An 18,638-nucleotide genomic window follows, 5' to 3' on the forward strand; every position below is an offset into this window, starting at 1 on the left:
AAACACAAGCAGATTTTTTAGGGATGCTTGAACTGCTAAATGCATCTTATTAAACTTCCACAAGCTCCTAAATTAGCTATAAATATAACAAATTTCAACAATAAAACAAAACATTTAAGATGGTACAATAAGTACCGGATCGGCTAAGAGGAATGTGCTTTCAGAGCAGTTTGGAACAGTGAGAGAGAAGTGATGTTCTGTAGATTGGATGGCTGTCACTGAAGGTCCTGCACCCCATGGTGGAAAGATGGGCAGATGGAACAGAGAGGAGGGAGGAGGAGGCTGATCTAAGGGAGTCCGTGAGGATCTGACCCGTAGAAGGTCAGATAGATATGGAGGGGGGAGATTGAAGATGGCTTTAAACCTCAAACTAAAAGAACTTTAAAGATGATGCGCCCTGCGTGAGGGATGTGTTTATAGGAAGGAGCTTGGGTGACGACAGCTAGCAGCTACATTCTCAACTCTGAAGCTTGAGAGGTGATTTGCTTTGGAGACCCTAAAGAAGGTAGTCAATCCAGGATGTCACATGACTGTGGACAAGAATTGAAATAAGATAATAAAAAGACGTAAATAGTTATAGCAAGGTAGAAATACACAGATGGAGTGCCATTACTGACGTGGGACGTGAAAGACTGTGTGATGTGAAGGATGACAGCTGGACTCTTTTCATAACGCTTAGTCCAACTTAACTGGGCTATGCATCTGTCTTCTGTCAGGACTGGTAATTCTTCTTGTCTGTGCATCCTGCTATTTACCACAATTTTTTCCTCCACTAAACTAATGAGCTTGGATCAGGCACTCTGTAGACATCTAGCTTATCAAGCAATTAGGCCACATGTTGTGGGTGGGGAGAGGTTCCATGGAAGAATCAGTAATGTTCAGCGATATTATTCAAAACTGCTTAGTAGTATTGCACCGATACCAGTGTCAGACTGGGCCCGATTCCAGCACTAAAATGGTCGTATCGGTATGGATGAGTACCAACAAATAGGCCGTTTTGAGAACTAAAAGTTTATTCAAGTATTGTCACCCATTCCAGGAAGGCAATCCAATTTTACTGGATTCACTTTGTATTAGTCTTTTTCCTGCTTTACAAAGGTAGGCAGCAGCTTGACAAAGCCATGATGGAAATTATTTTACATCCAAGTAGTATGAAGTTCTTCATATATACACACACACATCAATTTTAAACAGATGGTATCGATATGGTATCGGTATCGGCCAATACTGCACAGCCAGGAATAGGGGCAAAAAAATGGCATCGGTGCACCACTACTGCTTAGGCAATGAAATGACAATTTCAAAAGATTTCAGTAACTAAAACCTCTTTGTTGCCTTAAGTGAATTTTGAAAAATTTGCCTATTTATTTTTATTTTATTATTAATTTTTATTTATTTTTTTTGAGGGGGGGGGTGCTGTAAACTACAACAGTAGTTATACAAAAATAAATATATTTTCCTATTATTTTCTAAATCATTAATGTAATTCTGTTTGTGTTTGTTTATATTTGTTTATATTATATATTTATTGAGCACTGATCTTTGAGCCCAAATAGACACGTCGGCCTGTTTTTGCAGAGAAGCCTGCTGCAGATGCTGTACTTTATGGAGTAATGCCGCAGTTCTTCTATTCCCAACTTTACGGTAAAGATACAGAATGTGACGCGGAGGCGCACCTCCAGCCTGGACAGAGCCCAGCGCGCTGAGGACACGAAGGACACAGGCTGACCGAGCAGATCGGCTCCTCCGACCGCAGCGGTCGCTGCAGACTGTCGGTCCTGCTGATCCGGGGATTCATCCGCTTTTAATCCTTCAGAGGCGGCGCTAAAGAACCAAAGATTCCCTAAGCGGTCAGGTAAAATTAAAGCAATCCATATTGTGCTGAAGGAGATGCGACTTTTCTAGATTATTTCCTAAATATGCCCAAATTTCCGACATCATAGGTCCTATCGTATACTTGTGATGGTGAGATGATTTTTAATAGATGATGCTGTAGCAGCATCATTGGTCCATCATTTTGCATGCAATGTTGCCAAGGATACATAAAGTCATAACCATAAGTTATTTATAGACATCTGGTGAGTCTGATTTTTTTTTTTTCCCCTGTGGTTTTGCATTACGGTAATCCATTAAATGTTCATTATCATTTATTATTCCTCTTTGATCAGTTTGGACTATGTTTCCACTGAGAGTGTGCATATGTTTTCATTTAGAAAAAAAACAAGCAGACATGTCCAGCAACCAAAGAGAAATTGGAGGTTCAACAAACTCCAATGAGACAAAGAAAATGGACCCGAGATGGAATGAGAAGAAGTGCTGTAAGTGAACTTAAACCCATTGGTTTCCCAGAATTAGATTTGAACAAGTTGTGCATGACTGCATCAAGACTCCACAGTTGCATCTGTAATGTGAGCCCATGCATTGTCCTCTCCAATCCAGATCCAATTTACAAATGTTTTTTTAATCACATCTTTTGTGCTTAAGTTTCTTTACTTAAAACTACAATTTACTCAGAGGTCAGAGAAAGACTGGGGGTGTTTCTGTTGGCAAAGATGAACAAAAGGTCAATTATGACCACCAATTTAAAAATACTTCATGTGACACTTTCTTTCCATTATTCTTAGGAAAATTGGTTTTCATTCCCAGGATATTAGTACTTCTAATTTACTTTTTTGGACCTCTGACCATAAAGGATATTTGTGTCTGAAGAGACAATTATTTTTGTCTGGTCTACACACAGTGGCCTAGATATTAAACCTCTTTCTCTTTTTGTAGCTATAAATAATGCATCTTCTTTGCATCCTTGCAGCATGGGCCTCCTATATGACAAACTCTCCAACTATGATTGTGATGATCGGCCTTCCTGCAAGAGGAAAGACCTACATGTCAAAGAAACTCACACGTTATCTTAACTGGATTGGAGTCCCGACCAAAGGTACAACATGGGGACTGATTTCCCTGTAATTTGGCTCAGTGATTCCAATTCATCTATATCTTATGTGGACCTGCTGAGTCTGTCTACTCTATTTTATATTTTTGCATATTTCCATCAACCAGGAAAATTGTAACATCAAAAAAAATATATTTTTTTTGTTTTCCAAGTTATATTTAGCTGGTGAAACTCAAACACATAGCTTATAGCACAGTTATAACCAATAAAAGACAAAATAAATAATAGATTTTCTGGAAAAAATAGAACTAGAGGACAAAAAGTAAATTAAGAATATTTTTGCATAACTGCACTTTTTCTTTGCTTATGGGGACATAGGTTTTTGAAATTATCTTTATCAGTAGTATTTCAGGCTATTTTAGAAGTCTTCAAATATTATTTGTAGTCAATGGCTGCATTTTCTATGTTGTACTGATCACTTAAAAATAAAAACATTAAGACTGGTATTATAAGTTGTCAGAAGATGACTTTAAAAGCAGCCAGAGTCTAAATAAAACCTTCTTACAGACCTTTAGAACATCTTTAGAAATACTCCTCAATACTAACAGTTTAAACCATAATCAAACACTTTTGAGGTAAAAAAAATATATAAAAATAAATAAATAACGATGACTCAGGATGATTAAAAACATATAGCAAAGTTAGCATAGTGAGTTGGTTCGTATGTTTTCCTTACATAAGCAGTTATTCCTATTCTAATAGTTGTTTAAATGGACTTGCTTTTTCGCTCATGGATCAAACAGAACTGGGTTGCACTTTATTGATCAAAATAAAGTACCTTGACCTCACTGCCCAATGGGACACATTAAAAAAAGAGAAACAAAGATTCTATCTGACACATTTCCTTATTTATCTGTTTTATCCACATGTGAATTTGTATTGGAAAAAAAAAGTGCAATACGCCAAAATATTATTTAGGAACTCAGTTTTACGATCAGATTACAATCAGTTTTTGTTTTTTTAAGTAAAACAGCCAACAAAATATCCCTACTACTAGGAAAATGTGAGCTATGATGACCGTATTGGCATTATGTTGATGGAGTGTCCTTTTTCCACAGTGTTTAACTTGGGTGTGTATCGCAGGGAGGCAGTCAGAGCCTATAAATCCTATGATTTCTTCCGCCACGACAATAAGGAAGCCATGAAAATTAGAAAGTAAGTCTTATTTTGTGGGCGAATCTTGTGTCCTCTTGTGACATCATTACGAAGTGCACTCACTTTCTGTGTGATGGCAAGGGGTACTATCTCTGCTGTCTGCGTATTTAATTTCCTCCATCCAGCACTCTTCCGCTGCATCAGTGACTAAGCTATTTTTCTGGCCCACAATCAAAGTTCAGTCAGCCAAATGTTTGTGCTAGTCCAACCTGACACACACACATACAGAGAGGAATAAAACAGATTATGACCACCAGATTTTTCTATATGTCAACTCTAAATATGCATTGAGCTCCTAAAGATGATTATTGAGTAGAAAGTAGCCCTCTTCCCTTTTTTTCCTGTTACAGTAAATTAATTCAGATTTCAAATGCATAACTATCATGTAAAAGTGACCAACACTTGACAGCATCCCACTGCTGAATTGTGACCTAGATATGAAACAAGCTGCTGCTGTCACTCATCAGAGTGACATAAGTCCTCCATGGGGCTGCATAGCTGTCGGATGTGTATCAATATTCCTCCAGTTCAGTCATTTTGTTGTCAGAAGGGTGCAGTGAAAGAGATTCTAGTAGTAGTTACACATTTTGTAATATTAGCTTTTGCTGTAGAGCAGTAGAGAAGAAAAGCAGGGGTAATTTAAGAATTCCTTTGCAGCCACTACAGTTTGGAAATGAAGGATGGTGGAAGATTAACTTCCTGGGTAAATCTTTTCATCAAATCACCAAACAATTTTTCTGATTTCTTTTCAAATCATTCTACATTTGGATTAATAAATTGTAACCAGTGAGCTTCACAAGGTTACGTTCAATGCTGGGAAAGTGAATTCAATTCAGATTTGTTTATTTATAGAGCACTAATTCACAGCACATCCTAACACTTAACGGATAATTAAATCAATGACTTTGCAGGATTCATTCCTCCTGGATGAGCATATGTCAACAGTAGACATTCAGCATTGTGTCATGACTCTGTTGCAATCCCTCACATTCAGCATGCATGCAGTAATGATGGAGGAAAAACTCCCTTTTAAGAGGAAGATCCTTAGATACGTAGGCTCAATATGAGCCGCCTCTAGTCAAGGCCTCAAAAAGACCAATGTAGGACTAAACACAGAAAAAAGGCCAAACTCGTCAAACTACGTATACGATAATTCAACTTGTTGGCAGCAGCAGCCCAGCTGATGCCTTCTTAACAGAGCTCCAGGCCTGATCAAGCTAATATGAAGAGAAAAAGCAAAGAGAACATAGAGTTAGTTAAAAAATCTTTCAAATTAGAGAATATAAATAGAATGTAGAAAAGTGATGAAAAGTGGTACCTTTGTTCTCCGGCTCCCTAAGGCTTTAGCAGCAAAACAAAAGAATACCCTACCCCACCCCTCCTATTATCAACATACCTCAGCATTGTCTTCTCATTGTTTTTGGGATTTGTTTCCAGATATACTCTGTCCATTCTGTTTTTGAGGCTTATCCTAGATTTGGATAATGATACGTTTACCGTTTCGAAAACATTTTCATTTGGCTGGATGGGACCTTTTTTTAACATGAGAAGCATCTTCTCACCATTCAGCTGTGCTGTTTTCTCCAGGCGTCCTTGCCTCTCCAGTGCATTCTTTCCTTTTTACCAGAACATGGAACAAACTGCTAATTTGGCAGCTCCGAATGTTCCCACCATTTCCCTGAAGGATTTGTTTTGCTTTTGCAGCCCAAGGATTGCCAGTTTCACTTGTAGAGATAAGAGCTTTAACCACTTTTGTATTCAAGTCACGAGCTTCTATAAGCAAATTCCACACGTGGGATCAACAACATACCTTATGCTTGCTTTCGTCTTACAGTTGAGGATGCTTTTGTCCACAAAACACAGTTTGAAATGGCTCTAAACGTCACAAGGCTGTAATTCTTGAACTCTACCACCAATTTGGATGTGATTTATTCTTGAGATAAATTTGAGTTTGTAGATTGTTCACACATTCTCTAAACAACTTCAGTTTCAGGTTGATTTACCCAAAAAAAATGTTTAAATTATAACAACTTTATATTATTTTCTGTTGCATGCCTGAGTTTAACTTGGGATTATTTTTCATTATACAACACAAGCAGAGTTAAGTAGAGTACCCAAATATTATATTAGATGAGTAGCGATACTTTAACATGCTTTTACTCAAGTAAAAGTAAAAAGTAGACATCTAAGAAATGACTCAAGTAAAGTGAAAAAGTATTTGGTTAAAAGGCTACTTGAGTACTGGGTAAGTATTGGATACTAACATAACAGGTTTAATGTATCGAGATGATGCTGGTTAGTGTGCACGACTCCTATACAGAGGCCACGTCATGAATATAAAAGAACAAATTTGTGCAGAAGAAATACTTTTACCAATTTTTTTCCAACATAACACTTAGAAAACGAATCCTTACCTGTATAGATGTTAGGACAGAGTAACAAACTTCCACTGTTAATATCTACTGTTTACTATATGATTATGTGATTTTGGAATGGTTTAAATTACTCACAGAGGACAAAGTCAGAAAGTTTACTCAAGTAGAAGTAGCAATATTTTACAAGAATATTACTTAAGTAAAATTAAAAAGTATAGCACAGTAAACGAGAAGGATGTTTTTTTCATCGCTAGACACAACATTTCAAATTCTTTCCCATAAAAATTGTTTAAAGGGATTTAACTGAAATTCGACTGAGTGATTAGAAATCTGTTAACCTAATCAGATTAACTGAGCACAGAACCCTTATAACATAATGTTCACCTATTTCTGATATCGATCCCTAATAAGACATTTTATCTCAGTGACTGGGTTTGACCTCCCTCCCTACAGGCAGTGTGCTCTGGTGGCTCTGCAGGACGTGAGGGTCTACCTGACAGAGGAGTGGGGTCAGATTGCAGTGAGTTTCCTCTCCATCTTTATGTGCATTTGGTTTGTTTTCAACACCTTTTAATCACATAACCCTCTCTGGTAAGAAGCGATTTTGACGCACCTCCCTGTTTTTCCATGGTCAGGTTTTTGATGCAACAAACACGACGAGGGAAAGGCGGGATCTTATTCAAGATTTTGTGAAGGAAAATGGCTTCAAGGTAAAACTTTTTTTTTTATTATCATTATTCATTTGTGTGATTAGAGTGTGCAGCCTTGAGCTTTTACATGTTATTAAACTAGCCTTGAATTTCTCTCTGTGAAATGCAGCAACAAGAATTGTACTCTGTTTTACCTTTTTATCCATGAGATCTTTATAACTGGAGAACATGTTGTAAAACACATCTAACGGTAAGAAAAGAAGGGAGTTTGGGCAAATGAACTAGATGTTGTGACTATTTATTTGTGGTTCACAAAGACTATATCATATTTTTCTCTAGGATTTTGTAATCTGGCTCTGACACTGATCTGAGTCTTAATTTTGCATTTTTAAAGTCAGATCCTTTACTTTATTTATCCTTTACATGGAGAGAGGTCATTTAGCCAAGTTTCAATATTAAAAGTCAATTTTAAATAGTGATGTTAAATGTCCCTGCAAACTTGAAAATTGACAAATTCTGAATGTTTGAAGTGGCATTTGAACAGTTTTTTCTTTTTTATATATATATATATATATCCCGCAGTGCGGAGATTTTGTCATGTTTCATCGAACTTTGCCCCTAAAGTAAAAAAATGCAGAGCAACACAGCATCATATATTGGGGAATTGTATTTGGGGAATGATTTCATCAGAAATACCCTAAATGAAACCCCAGGGAGAAGCATCCATCCTTTTAATAAGGCTGGTGTTTATTTCTTTGATTTGGGCTGTATTTACCCTTTTAAGTTAATTAAGATTTTTGGGGAAAAGAACAATTTTCCGACTCTATGAACTCCAGAAGTGTAGTATTTTCATATCCATTTTTATTTTGTGCTCTACCTACAGTATATTCTCTGTTTCTGGTCTCATGTTAAAATTCAAATCCAGCAATGACTTTATGTATTTATTGTCTTCCAGCATTAATCAGGTTTGCAATTTTCTGTGGTTTTCTGTCACATCTTGTTAGTGTGCTGTTGTTGTATTGATAGGATAGAGCTCAGCCTGACTCCAAAGTCCAAAAATGTAACATAAAACTAATGGGGCAATTATCCAAAGAGACAAACTAAATCTCCCTTTCTCCAAACCCTTTTTGCTTTATTGCACCTTCTCATTACTTTCTTCTCTTCCCTTCTTTCATTATGTGCTTGTTTGGTGAAGTCCAGGCCTGAATTAGCTAAATGAACCTGAAATACTCGGGTGTCTGGTGGGAAGCTATCCCTCTTAGCTCCGCCTCCTCTGAATGTGAAGACATGCTTAGCATTGTTGCCTGCGCCTGTTTTCCACAAACTGCGGTATAGAAATAGGTCAACTCTTTTAGAGGCAACAGGAAGACAGTGCTGGCTGGCAGCAGGTGAAAATAAAGAGCATAATTTTATCGGGATGTTTCCATTGATGTCAGAGATGTCTGATGCACATGACCTTGCAGACAGCTGGAGAAGCTGTTCTACATTCAGTAATTAGCGCTGGTAAAAGAGAACATTTCCTCAGGCGTCTTAAGGATCACCGATGCATGAGCTGAAACAAAAACTGAGTGTAAACATTGGTTTTCTGTGAGAATATTGCCTCTCAGTTCAGATCATGTTTCCAAATGGACTTCAAATATTTATGAACCTGGACAGCATCTCAAAAAAGGAAAATATATCACAGAATTAATATTTTTCATTTGTCATTGACTTTGCCTGTTAAAGTGCTGCTTCAGCTTTGAGTGGTTGCGCCTAAAAACAATACTAAGAAGAAACATCTCAAATAGCAGTCAGTGTAATTTTCTATGTGTTTTATAATAGTGTTATAAAAAATTGTGTTAAAGTTCAATCCAAAACACATTATATAGTCAGTATAAGTGTCACATTATGAAATTTGACTCAATGCCTTATGAGAATAATGTAAAAAATAACAAAGATAAGCGTTTGGATTTAAAATATTTAATATATCTTTGCAGATTTTCCTTAAAGGAAACTTTGTCATTGTTAAAGTTGAATTTCATGAATGATCTTTGAAGATCTGCCCCTTTTTCCAACAGGTGTTTTTTGTGGAGTCGGTGTGTGACGACCCAGACGTTATTGCTGCCAATATTCTGGTATGACCTCATGTCACTCGTCTGTGAGGTTGGACTGTGTCTTGTGATCTTCATTTCAGCCCTGATCTACTAATGTTCAGAATGAGAGATGCACTGCTTGTTTGAGGTATTTAAACACGTCCCGCTGCCGTTGCAGGAAGTTAAAGTCTCCAGTCCAGACTACCCTGAGAAACACAGAGAGAGGGTAATGGAGGATTTCCTGAAACGGATAGAGTGCTACAAGGTCACCTATCAACCATTAGATCCTGACCAATATGACAAGTAGGATGTTATCAAGTTTTTTTCACACAGAAAACACTTATTGTTCTCCCTTTAGGGTAACTTCAAGCAAAACTGATGTTGAAAGAACCTGTGATTTAGACATGAAACACTAGACGGCGACAGTGAGCAGTTATTTCATTTTACCCAATGTCTCCTGCAGGGACCTCTCCTTTATCAAGGTTATAAATGTGGGCCAACGTTTCCTGGTGAACCGAGTGCAGGACTATATCCAAAGCAAGATAGTGTATTACCTCATGAACATCCACGTGCACTCACACTCCATTTACCTGTGTCGACACGGAGAGAGCAACCACAACATGGAAGGACGCATCGGAGGAGACTCTGAGCTTTCTCCAAGAGGAAAACAGGTAAAACAGGGCTGCTCTCTCTCCACTCAAGCTGAGAACCAGAGTCTACAGTGCCTTGCAGAAGTATCCATGTATTTATGTATGTCATTGGGCCTTATGTGGCAGACCCTACCAGCATATGCCGGTGGAGATTCTCATTTTTTTTTACAATTACATTTACTACAACATGCTTAAGCCTAAACCTAAACTAAACTCAATTCAAGCCTTAGTCCTAAACCTGATCCTTAATCGAAGTACAGCGGTCCTTCTGATGGGGTCCAAAAAAGCACATCATGGTCCCTAAGAGTATATGTTTGGAAAATGGCCGTTTAACGCCCATGAATGCATGCCTCCACCTTTTCTTTTATCCCTCTCATTTGTTGCTCCCTATAAAACATCATTATGAAGGAAAATAATTCAGCATAACGACCTGGCTTTCCTTCCCCTCTTCATATGCCCAGTTTGCCCACGCCCTGCGAGATTTCATTGATGAGCACAAACTGTCGGACTTGAAGGTATGGACAAGCCAGCTGAGGAGGACCATCCAGACCGCAGAAGAGCTGGGTGTGCCGTACGAGCAGTGGAAAATCCTCAACGAGATCGATGCGGTCAGTACCAAGGGGCCCGATTCCACTGATTATTTCACTGACACTTAATAAGAACTTTAGCTTTATGAAGCTTCTAGAATGATTGAATTAGAATTTTGAAAATTCCCTTAAAGGTGTTGTTGAAAAGATGTAAGCTTAGTTTTGAGATTTACTTTTTTAATAAGAAGAGAACAATGTGAGAAAATGTGCAGAAATTTCTCTCATTCACAAACTATAAAACCATTTCTTGTGTAGGTTTTGTTCATTTTTTTTGCATCACTCTGTACAACAAGCCAAAAAATAAGAATCACCTTGCTATGTTCATATGTGATTAATATTAGCACAACAAAGGGCAGAGCCAAGCTTTGAATGTAATAACCAGCCATTTTAAACCCTAAAGATGCCATGCTATGATAGTAGTGGTGCAGGTAAGCTTCTGTATTCCTGTTTTTTTGCACAGGTCAGGATGTTTTTATTAATTTTGTAACGAATGATATATAATTTTGAAAGTTACTTGACTTTTATTTTTGTATTTTTTTTCAGGGGGTATGCGAGGAGATGACTTACCAAATGATTCAGGAGACTTTTCCAGAGGAGTTTGCTTCGAGAGACCAGGATAAATACCATTACCGCTACCCAGGAGGAGAGGTGAACTCCACTAATTCATAGAAAGTGAATGCTGATTGAGCTGCTGCTCTTACACAACTCTTCTTGTCTTTTTTTTTAACTGTCTATCAGTCCTACCAAGATCTTGTGCAGCGTCTTGAACCAGTTATCATGGAGTTAGAGAGACAAGGCAATGTGCTGGTAATCTGCCACCAGGCGGTGATGCGTTGTCTTTTGGCTTACTTCCTGGACAAGGGTGCAGGTGAAAAAAAAAATTAGCAAATACGCACACTAAAACATATTGAACCTGCAAACACCATGTTGATAACCTTTGTACTTTATTTCCCAGATGATCTGCCATACATGAAATGTCCCCTCCACACAGTTCTTAAGCTAACTCCAGTTGCATATGGTAGGTCTGTGTCAATAACCATGAATATAGAGGCGTTTAGTGTTTTTTAGCCTGTTGTTTTCCTTTTTCTCTCAGGTTGTAAAGTGGAGATGTTTTACCTAAATGTGGAGGCGGTAAACACACACCGAGACCGGCCACTTGTAAGTTGGAGTTTGAAAAACAGATCATTATAATTCATTCACCAATGTGTATGCTGCTGTGTTGAGTTAATGATTTAAATGTGACATATTTTTTATCAATTTGGATTCAAACGACCAGCATCTGATTCAAAGTCGACCCGAGTGTCGTTTGTTGTGTCTGTTAGTTCAACACAATGGCCCCACAGCTGCATTGGATCCCTCCATGCGAGACTTTGCTGCCTTAAAGCCTTTCTTTACAGCCCACTTCTTTTCTGCCCTTTCTATCTTTAACTTTGATTAATCAGCTTGGCCTGAGCTGCAAGCAGAAAACTGTTTTAAGTTTATGTTTACTCATATTTTAGCTCCCTGGAAGCTGTGGCTGATCATTTAAACTGCTTGGCTGACTTGATTATTATCATGGATCTGACTGCATCTTGATTTAATGATTGTGTGTTTAAAAAGAAAAAGGCAGGCTGTTAAACTTAGTCCAGAACTTTATCTTAAATATAGTATTAAAGTGTCAACCTTTTCCACATGCTGTCATGTAACTTTGATAGATTCCCTGTCTCCGTGTTTAATGGGATGGAAAACATTGGACTGAGCAGAAAACACAGAGAAGTGAAAAGCTGAGTCTAATTCTTAAAACAGAAATGTTTAATCAACCTGTTTAAAATGTCTGTTCTTTTTTTTCTTATGCATTGGTATCCTTCTTAATCTTTCAGACCAATGTTTTTCTAATTGGTTACAGTTGGTTTTTGAATACAAATGAAAGGAAGTGACACGTTTCTAACTAAAATGGAAGTGGCCGGTGCCTCCCTGGAAACACAGCTTGGAGGCCGGATTAAACAAATAATTAAAAAAACCTTATGTCGACTAAGCTGAGGAACAGAAAGTTCAGAGCCACAGTTGGACGGACCCGATCCAGGTCAATGAGAGGGGCCCCAAGAAGACCCAAGGATGAGCTGTCTGACTGATTTAACTCAGGCTGTTTTTAATTAATTCAGTTTATTTATATATCACCAATTCACATCTCATCTGGCCTTCGAGTCAAAGAGTCGATGCAATCAACGGGTTTTCCTTAGATAGAAAACTTTGAATCAATTTGACTGGATGATCTGGTGAACTGTAAAGTGCCTTGAGATGACATGTGTTGTGAATTGGCGCTATAGAAATAAACTGAATTGAATTGAATCTCAAGTCACTTTACAGAGATAATTCAATCAGATGATTCAGTCAGATTGATTAAAAGTTTTTTTACCTACGGAAAACTAGCTGATTACATCGACTCATTGACTTGAAGGCAATCCCTGAGTCAAAGCATGCTTGTAGTGACAGTGGAGAGGAAAACTCCCTTCGAACAGGAAGAAATCTCCAGCAGCACCAAAACTGGAAAACCTTAAGTACCTTTTAGAGAAAGATGGAGAATCTGATAAAGATAATTCTTTAATTAGTTTTAAAGAAATCCGTAATTTGATTTTGATTTCATGACTATTTGAAAAAAAAATGTCTTTACTTAATAATAATTAAAGAATGAGGGTCTCCCCCAGTCAACCACTCTTGCAAGAACAGCCTCCTTATACAGATCGATGTTTCATGGTTTAGCGTTAGCAAGACATTATCCCAATCCAGGGGAATTGGTTGCAATAAATGTATATATTTTTTTCCATTTCACACGTATCTGTAAATTTGTGCTGTTTGATACAAATACGATTGTTGTTACGATGCGACAATTAAGAGGACACAAACGCTTTAGTAAGGCCTTCTAGCTTTACTTCAGTAATAAAAGCTTTCTTTTTTTTTGTCAGAACTCCACTGTTTCTATTAATTAATGTCCAGGTATTTAGAATGGCTGTGTCCATTCAGGTGCTTCTCCCTTCTCATCTGTAACCCCATCTTTTTTTCCTGTAACACTTGCGGTATTTCATCTTCTGACCAGGGTAAAAATCCAAGGGAGTCTGCTCTCATACATCGGAGGAATAGTTACACTCCCTTGTCAAGTCACGACCAGGTCAAGCGGCCCAGGCTCTACAGCGCTGGCAACCAGCCATGGCTACCGCTCGCCCCTACCCCATCGGCTCTGATGCCCGAGAGTCTGCAAAGCCAAGTTAGTGACAGAATTACAGGCTGACCCTCTAAATCTGTCAGCGTCACCTGTAATCAGTCACCTCCCACCACAATTGTGACCCTGTGTTTAGTCCTTTTGCCTCAGTTCTGGACCTTCTTGATGTGTGTGTGTGTGTTGCAAATGACTATAAATGTCACCGCTGCATTTGTATTTCTTTCTCAGGGCGTGTTTTGCATCTTGAAAGAGCTGCTCTGTCCTTCTGCTGATTGTCCTGCATGATCCTTTACTCACAAAACACTGTCTCCAGCTTGAATGTGCAGCGCAGCATGCCAACTCTTTGCTATTTTTTTTTACATTTTCTGCTACCCAAAGACACACAAACATTAGAAGTATTTATTTACAAATTATTACACTTATATGATTATATAACATAAATGCAAGCAAAGAGTTGAAGGGGAAACAAAAGTATTTCCTAATATTGCAAACGTACTGGTAGATTTAAGTACCGTGCAATCATTGGCCTGGCATTGTGGTACAGAGCTTCTGTCTTTCTCCACATTTCTGTCTGTCTTCTCTCTCTCCGCTTCCTCAAAACCTGTCTTACAGACTCGGACAGGAGGCAGTTGTTTGTGAGTATTTTTAGACATGTCGTACCAGTAGCCAGACTTTCATTTTCTGACCCATAATTCAACTCAATGCCTAATGATCCATATCTATACATTTGTGTAATAATTCATATTTTGTTATGGTCTAATTTGTTTATATGGTTTCTAGTTGATCTAGATTCTCTTATTTTCCATTAGCCTGTCCAGTAAAAGTTAGTATCAGCTTTGTTTTGCATCAGAAACCCATCAAAAGCACCGTAATGTACACTACTGAATGTGTGCTTCTATTTTTTGCTAAACTACCACCATACAAATGTTTGTAGTGGAGTTATCTGAATCAGTAAAATATTGACCAAAAGTATTTACCTATTAAACTTGTGCCATAAATCAATGTCTGCTTGAGTACAGTTCCAGTTAGTTGTTTTTTATGCAGTCGTAATGGTCATTAATGTCCATATTTGGTGCTTTTAAAAACTGATTTGGATGATGTCCTTCTCTTCCATGATGAAGAGTTTATATGGCTACAGCTTGAGTAGTTTTGTAGATCTATATCAGATTGAATTCATTGTACCTTTTCCAAACAGGTCAGAGTTATACGTACCAGTTTAAACTATTTCATATTCTTGCCCATATTTGGTTAACTTTCCCCTGGCGGGATGCCGCAGGCGTGAGCAGCATACATGGAGGCTGTTGCTCCTCGAGCTGTCCAGGTTTAACTCGCTTCATCTCTGCTTTTTTCTGCCTAATATACTGTAAATAAAGACGACCAGCTCTACAAAATTGGGAATAAACGCCCCTAAGAATGTTTCTACCATGATCAAAGTCATTTTGTTGCCGCTTTTGGCATAATTCTGGCTGCATTTTTTTTTTTTTTTTTTTACCTTTCATTTTAACACAGCTGGTCATTGAAGTTGTTTTTTTCCTGGCATAGATTCAGCTTTTAAATATAACTCAAACATTTTGAAGAGGATAAGATTTGGGGCTTGAGAAGGCCATTCCAGAAGTATAATGTCAGCCTACGTTAATTCGAAACCCTGTTCTGCCACGCATTGTGTCCGAGTTTTAAGGCACCTGACTAAAACCCTCTCAAATGAAAAACTGTTGAGGATGTGCAAGAGCAACCTAGGAACTGTTAAAGCTCAAGCCGTCCATTTACTAGAAGATGGTGAACTCTGATGTTACTCACAGAAAAACAGGTTTTAGGGGACTTTTAAGATGGTCCAAAACAAAAGAGGAGCTGACTGCATGGACAAGCCAAATGCCTTCCGCATACTGATGTAAATGAGACAAGAACCTGAACTTTTCTGATGAATTCTACCAGTTTTTAAAAAGCTAGAATGTGTTTACAAATATCCAGAAAGAATGATGCCAGCGGCTTGTTGATGGCTTGAGGGAAAAAAACATGTTTCCCTTTCTAAACATTAGTCGATATCAATGTAACTAATGGATTAGAGAAAGCTCATAAAAAATGTAACCTGTTTCACACAATCAATACTTATAAAGTCTAAACATATTATTTTTACTCCAGAAAAATAAAGATTCTTGAAAATCAGTCAAATCCAGCACAAGCGTATTTTAACTTATGTCCAGAACTGTATGAAAGCTGTACAGTACAAGACATTAACATTAGAGCATTAGACCATAATGACATTAATTATTCATTTTGTTCATTAATGTCTATATGTTACAGAGAGATACTAAGGTTAGTCTTTAACAAGGCTTAAAATTTGCTGAGCCTCTTGAGTAATGACAGTACCTCCAAACTACATTTTTTGTTGTGACAAATTGATTTTTAAATGTTGGTTACATTTGTTTTTCTTACCAAGGAGTCCCTGTGTGAAGGATTCGACTTTGACAGCAGCGAAGAATCTAGTGGATGCGTCCGTTTCTGACTGAAGGTTGGATCCTCTTCCGCTTTTCTTCACAGCTTATCAGCTTTTTCATGAGCCAAACAATAGAAAATCTTATTCATTTTTTGATTTTTGATTGATTTTTACCATATTCTATATAACAATAGGATTACAGGGAGCAGGGCAATTCCCTTCTGAGATATAAACATGATAATGCAAAATAATACGTTGCTGTTTATCTCAAGCACTCTGTCTTTTCTCTGCATGTTGAGGTTTTAGACTAGAAACTCTTATCACTGACATCATATACAGTAGTGCATGTGCACCAGAAGTTATTAGTCACCCAAACATGCAGTACTTTGGAGCTTTGGTGCCATTTTTATTTCTTAAATATAGCAATGCCTTAGTAAATTTCAAATATATATTCCTAGAAATTACATTTTCATATATCACAGAATGTAATCAATATTATGTTTTCATTATAGTACAAAAATGGGTGATATAGAAATATTTTTACAATGAAGATATATGTATATGCTCTGGAAACCTTCTGTAATAATGATTCTTATCGGATGAGGATATTTTATGTCTGAAGTGGAAAGAATGTGGCTAAAATGAATAAAGGTATTTTTATTTGTTTCTGCACTTTTAAAGCCTTTTTATTTGTTCAAAGATGTAAAAGAAAAACGTCTGGATACATCATTTAGTCATGGGAGTGTGGCCAGCATACAGTGCAAAGCACCACCAACTCTGGTAAACTGTATTTGTAGGAGCTAATTATTTTTTGTTAATATCTGTTATGAGATTATGTTTTTTGGTTATTTAGTCATGTTCCTTTGTTTTTGGTTAGTTATGATTAATTTAGGTTAATTATTATTTTTTTTTATAAATAGGCAGTCAATGGTAGGACCACCACCTGGGTGGGCGTATGGTTTTTTACCAGTGCAAGAGAAACATGGAGGAAAATGTTTGTCTGTTTTTGTTTGCTTGCCAGAGGAAAAAATAAACTGACAAAACTAAAGGAGTTTACCTGGAACAATTTTCTTTAGTCTGCGTAAAATAAGTCCATGGTGCATCTGTGGCCTTTGTGGATTTCCACTTTTTGGTGTCATCAAAGCTGGGCCACAACAGTATTTTCTAACACATTTCTATCAGAACAGGCCTTTAGCTTTTCAGCTGTTTGAGCTACAGTAACTCATCTATGGATTCAGGCACACAGGACAGCCTTTGCTCCTCACATGCATTACCCAGCCATGCTTTTCCATTACCAAGTTCTTCCCTGCTCCTTCAGATCATTTTTGATAGATACCAAAATCCCTTTGACTGTTTCTAATCCATCAACTTTGAAGAGGAGTTGTTCCCCTTGCTGCCTAATAAATCCAACCCACTAAGAGATGCCATTGTGAAGGGTCAATCAATGCTATTCATGTCACTCATCAGTAGCCTTAAAGGAACCTGGTATTTTACTTCTACAATTCATCTAAAGTTGACTTTCAATTTTCATTATAGTACAAAAATGGGTGATATAGAAATATTTTTACAATGAAGATATATGTATATGCTCTGGAAACCTTCTGTAATAATGATTCTTATCGGATGAGGATATTTTATGTCTGAAGTGGAAAGAATGTGGCTAAAATGAATAAAGGTATTTTTATTTGTTTCTGCACTTTTAAAGCCTTTTTATTTGTTCAAAGATGTAAAAGAAAAACGTCTGGATACATCATTTAGTCATGGGAGTGTGGCCAGCATACAGTGCAAAGCACCACCAACTCTGGTAAACTGTATTTGTAGGAGCTAATTATTTTTTGTTAATATCTGTTATGAGATTATGTTTTTTGGTTATTTAGTCATGTTCCTTTGTTTTTGGTTAGTTATGATTAATTTAGGTTAATTATTTTTTTTTTTTATAAATAGGCAGTCAATGGTAGGACCACCACCTGGGTGGACGTATGGTTTTTTACCAGTGCAAGAGAAACATGGAGGAAAATGTTTGTCTGTTTTTGTTTGCTTGCCAGAGGAAAAAATAAACTGACAAAACTAAAGGAGTTTACCTGGAACAATTTTCTTTAGTCTGCGTAAAATAAGTCCATGGTGCATCTGTGGCCTTTGTGGATTTCCACTTTTTGGTGTCATCAAAGCTGGGCCACAACAGTATTTTCTAACACATTTCTATCAGAACAGGCCTTTAGCTTTTCAGCTGTTTGAGCTACAGTAACTCATCTATGGATTCAGGCACACAGGACAGCCTTTGCTCCTCACATGCATTACCCAGCCATGCTTTTCCATTACCAAGTTCTTCCCTGCTCCTTCAGATCATTTTTGATAGATACCAAAATCCCTTTGACTGTTTCTAATCCATCAACTTTGAAGAGGAGTTGTTCCCCTTGCTGCCTAATAAATCCAACCCACTAAGAGATGCCATTGTGAAGGGTCAATCAATGCTATTCATGTCACTCATCAGTAGCTTTAAAGGAACCTGGTATTTTACTTCTACAATTCATCTAAAGTTGACTTTCAATTCATATTTCTGATTAAATCA

The 18,638-nt window shown here is 37.4% G+C and overlaps 1 protein-coding gene across 3 annotated transcripts; it reads left to right on the forward strand.

The window, feature by feature from the left end:
* Nucleotides 1-1,613: 1,613 nt before the first annotated feature.
* pfkfb2b (6-phosphofructo-2-kinase/fructose-2,6-biphosphatase 2b) lies at nt 1,614-16,227 on the forward strand. Of its 3 annotated transcripts, none has more exons than XR_005281316.1 (16): nt 1,614-1,855; nt 2,214-2,318; nt 2,810-2,935; nt 4,009-4,105; nt 6,934-7,000; nt 7,116-7,190; nt 9,188-9,244; nt 9,381-9,505; nt 9,666-9,873; nt 10,314-10,460; nt 10,983-11,087; nt 11,178-11,307; nt 11,395-11,457; nt 11,533-11,597; nt 13,513-14,270; nt 16,073-16,199. XR_005281316.1 is itself a non-coding variant. In XM_038291204.1 (16 exons), exons 2-16 carry the CDS (start codon nt 2,231-2,233, stop codon nt 16,136-16,138), a joined length of 1,587 nt encoding a protein of 528 aa, XP_038147132.1. In that variant the 5' UTR covers nt 1,614-1,855; nt 2,214-2,230; the 3' UTR covers nt 16,139-16,227. The 3 variants fall into 3 exon arrangements, 2 of the variants coding, with proteins under 2 accessions (XP_038147132.1, XP_038147133.1); XM_038291204.1 differs by having other exon boundaries at nt 13,513-13,680; nt 16,073-16,227; XM_038291205.1 differs by lacking the exon at nt 13,513-14,270 and having other exon boundaries at nt 16,073-16,227.
* The last annotated feature ends 2,411 nt before the right edge of the window (nt 16,228-18,638 follow it).

Source organism: Cyprinodon tularosa, unplaced genomic scaffold, assembly GCF_016077235.1.
Source record: "Cyprinodon tularosa strain WSP-4 unplaced genomic scaffold, ASM1607723v1 ctg297, whole genome shotgun sequence".
In the NCBI taxonomy this organism is placed as follows: Eukaryota; Metazoa; Chordata; class Actinopteri; order Cyprinodontiformes; family Cyprinodontidae; genus Cyprinodon; species Cyprinodon tularosa.

What these genes read in the sequence shown, in the direction of transcription:
- pfkfb2b (XM_038291204.1), top strand. Translation starts at nt 2,231, where the DNA reads ATGTCCAGCAACCAAAGAGAAATTGGAGGTTCAACAAACTCCAATGAG. An exon ending in TCCTCAACGAGATCGATGCG is followed by an intron (nt 10,461 to 10,982) that starts GTCAGTACCAAG and finishes ATTTTTTTTCAG; the next exon opens with GGGGTATGCGAGGAGATGAC. An exon ending in CTTCCTGGACAAGGGTGCAG is followed by an intron (nt 11,308 to 11,394) that starts GTGAAAAAAAAA and finishes TTTATTTCCCAG; the next exon opens with ATGATCTGCCATACATGAAA.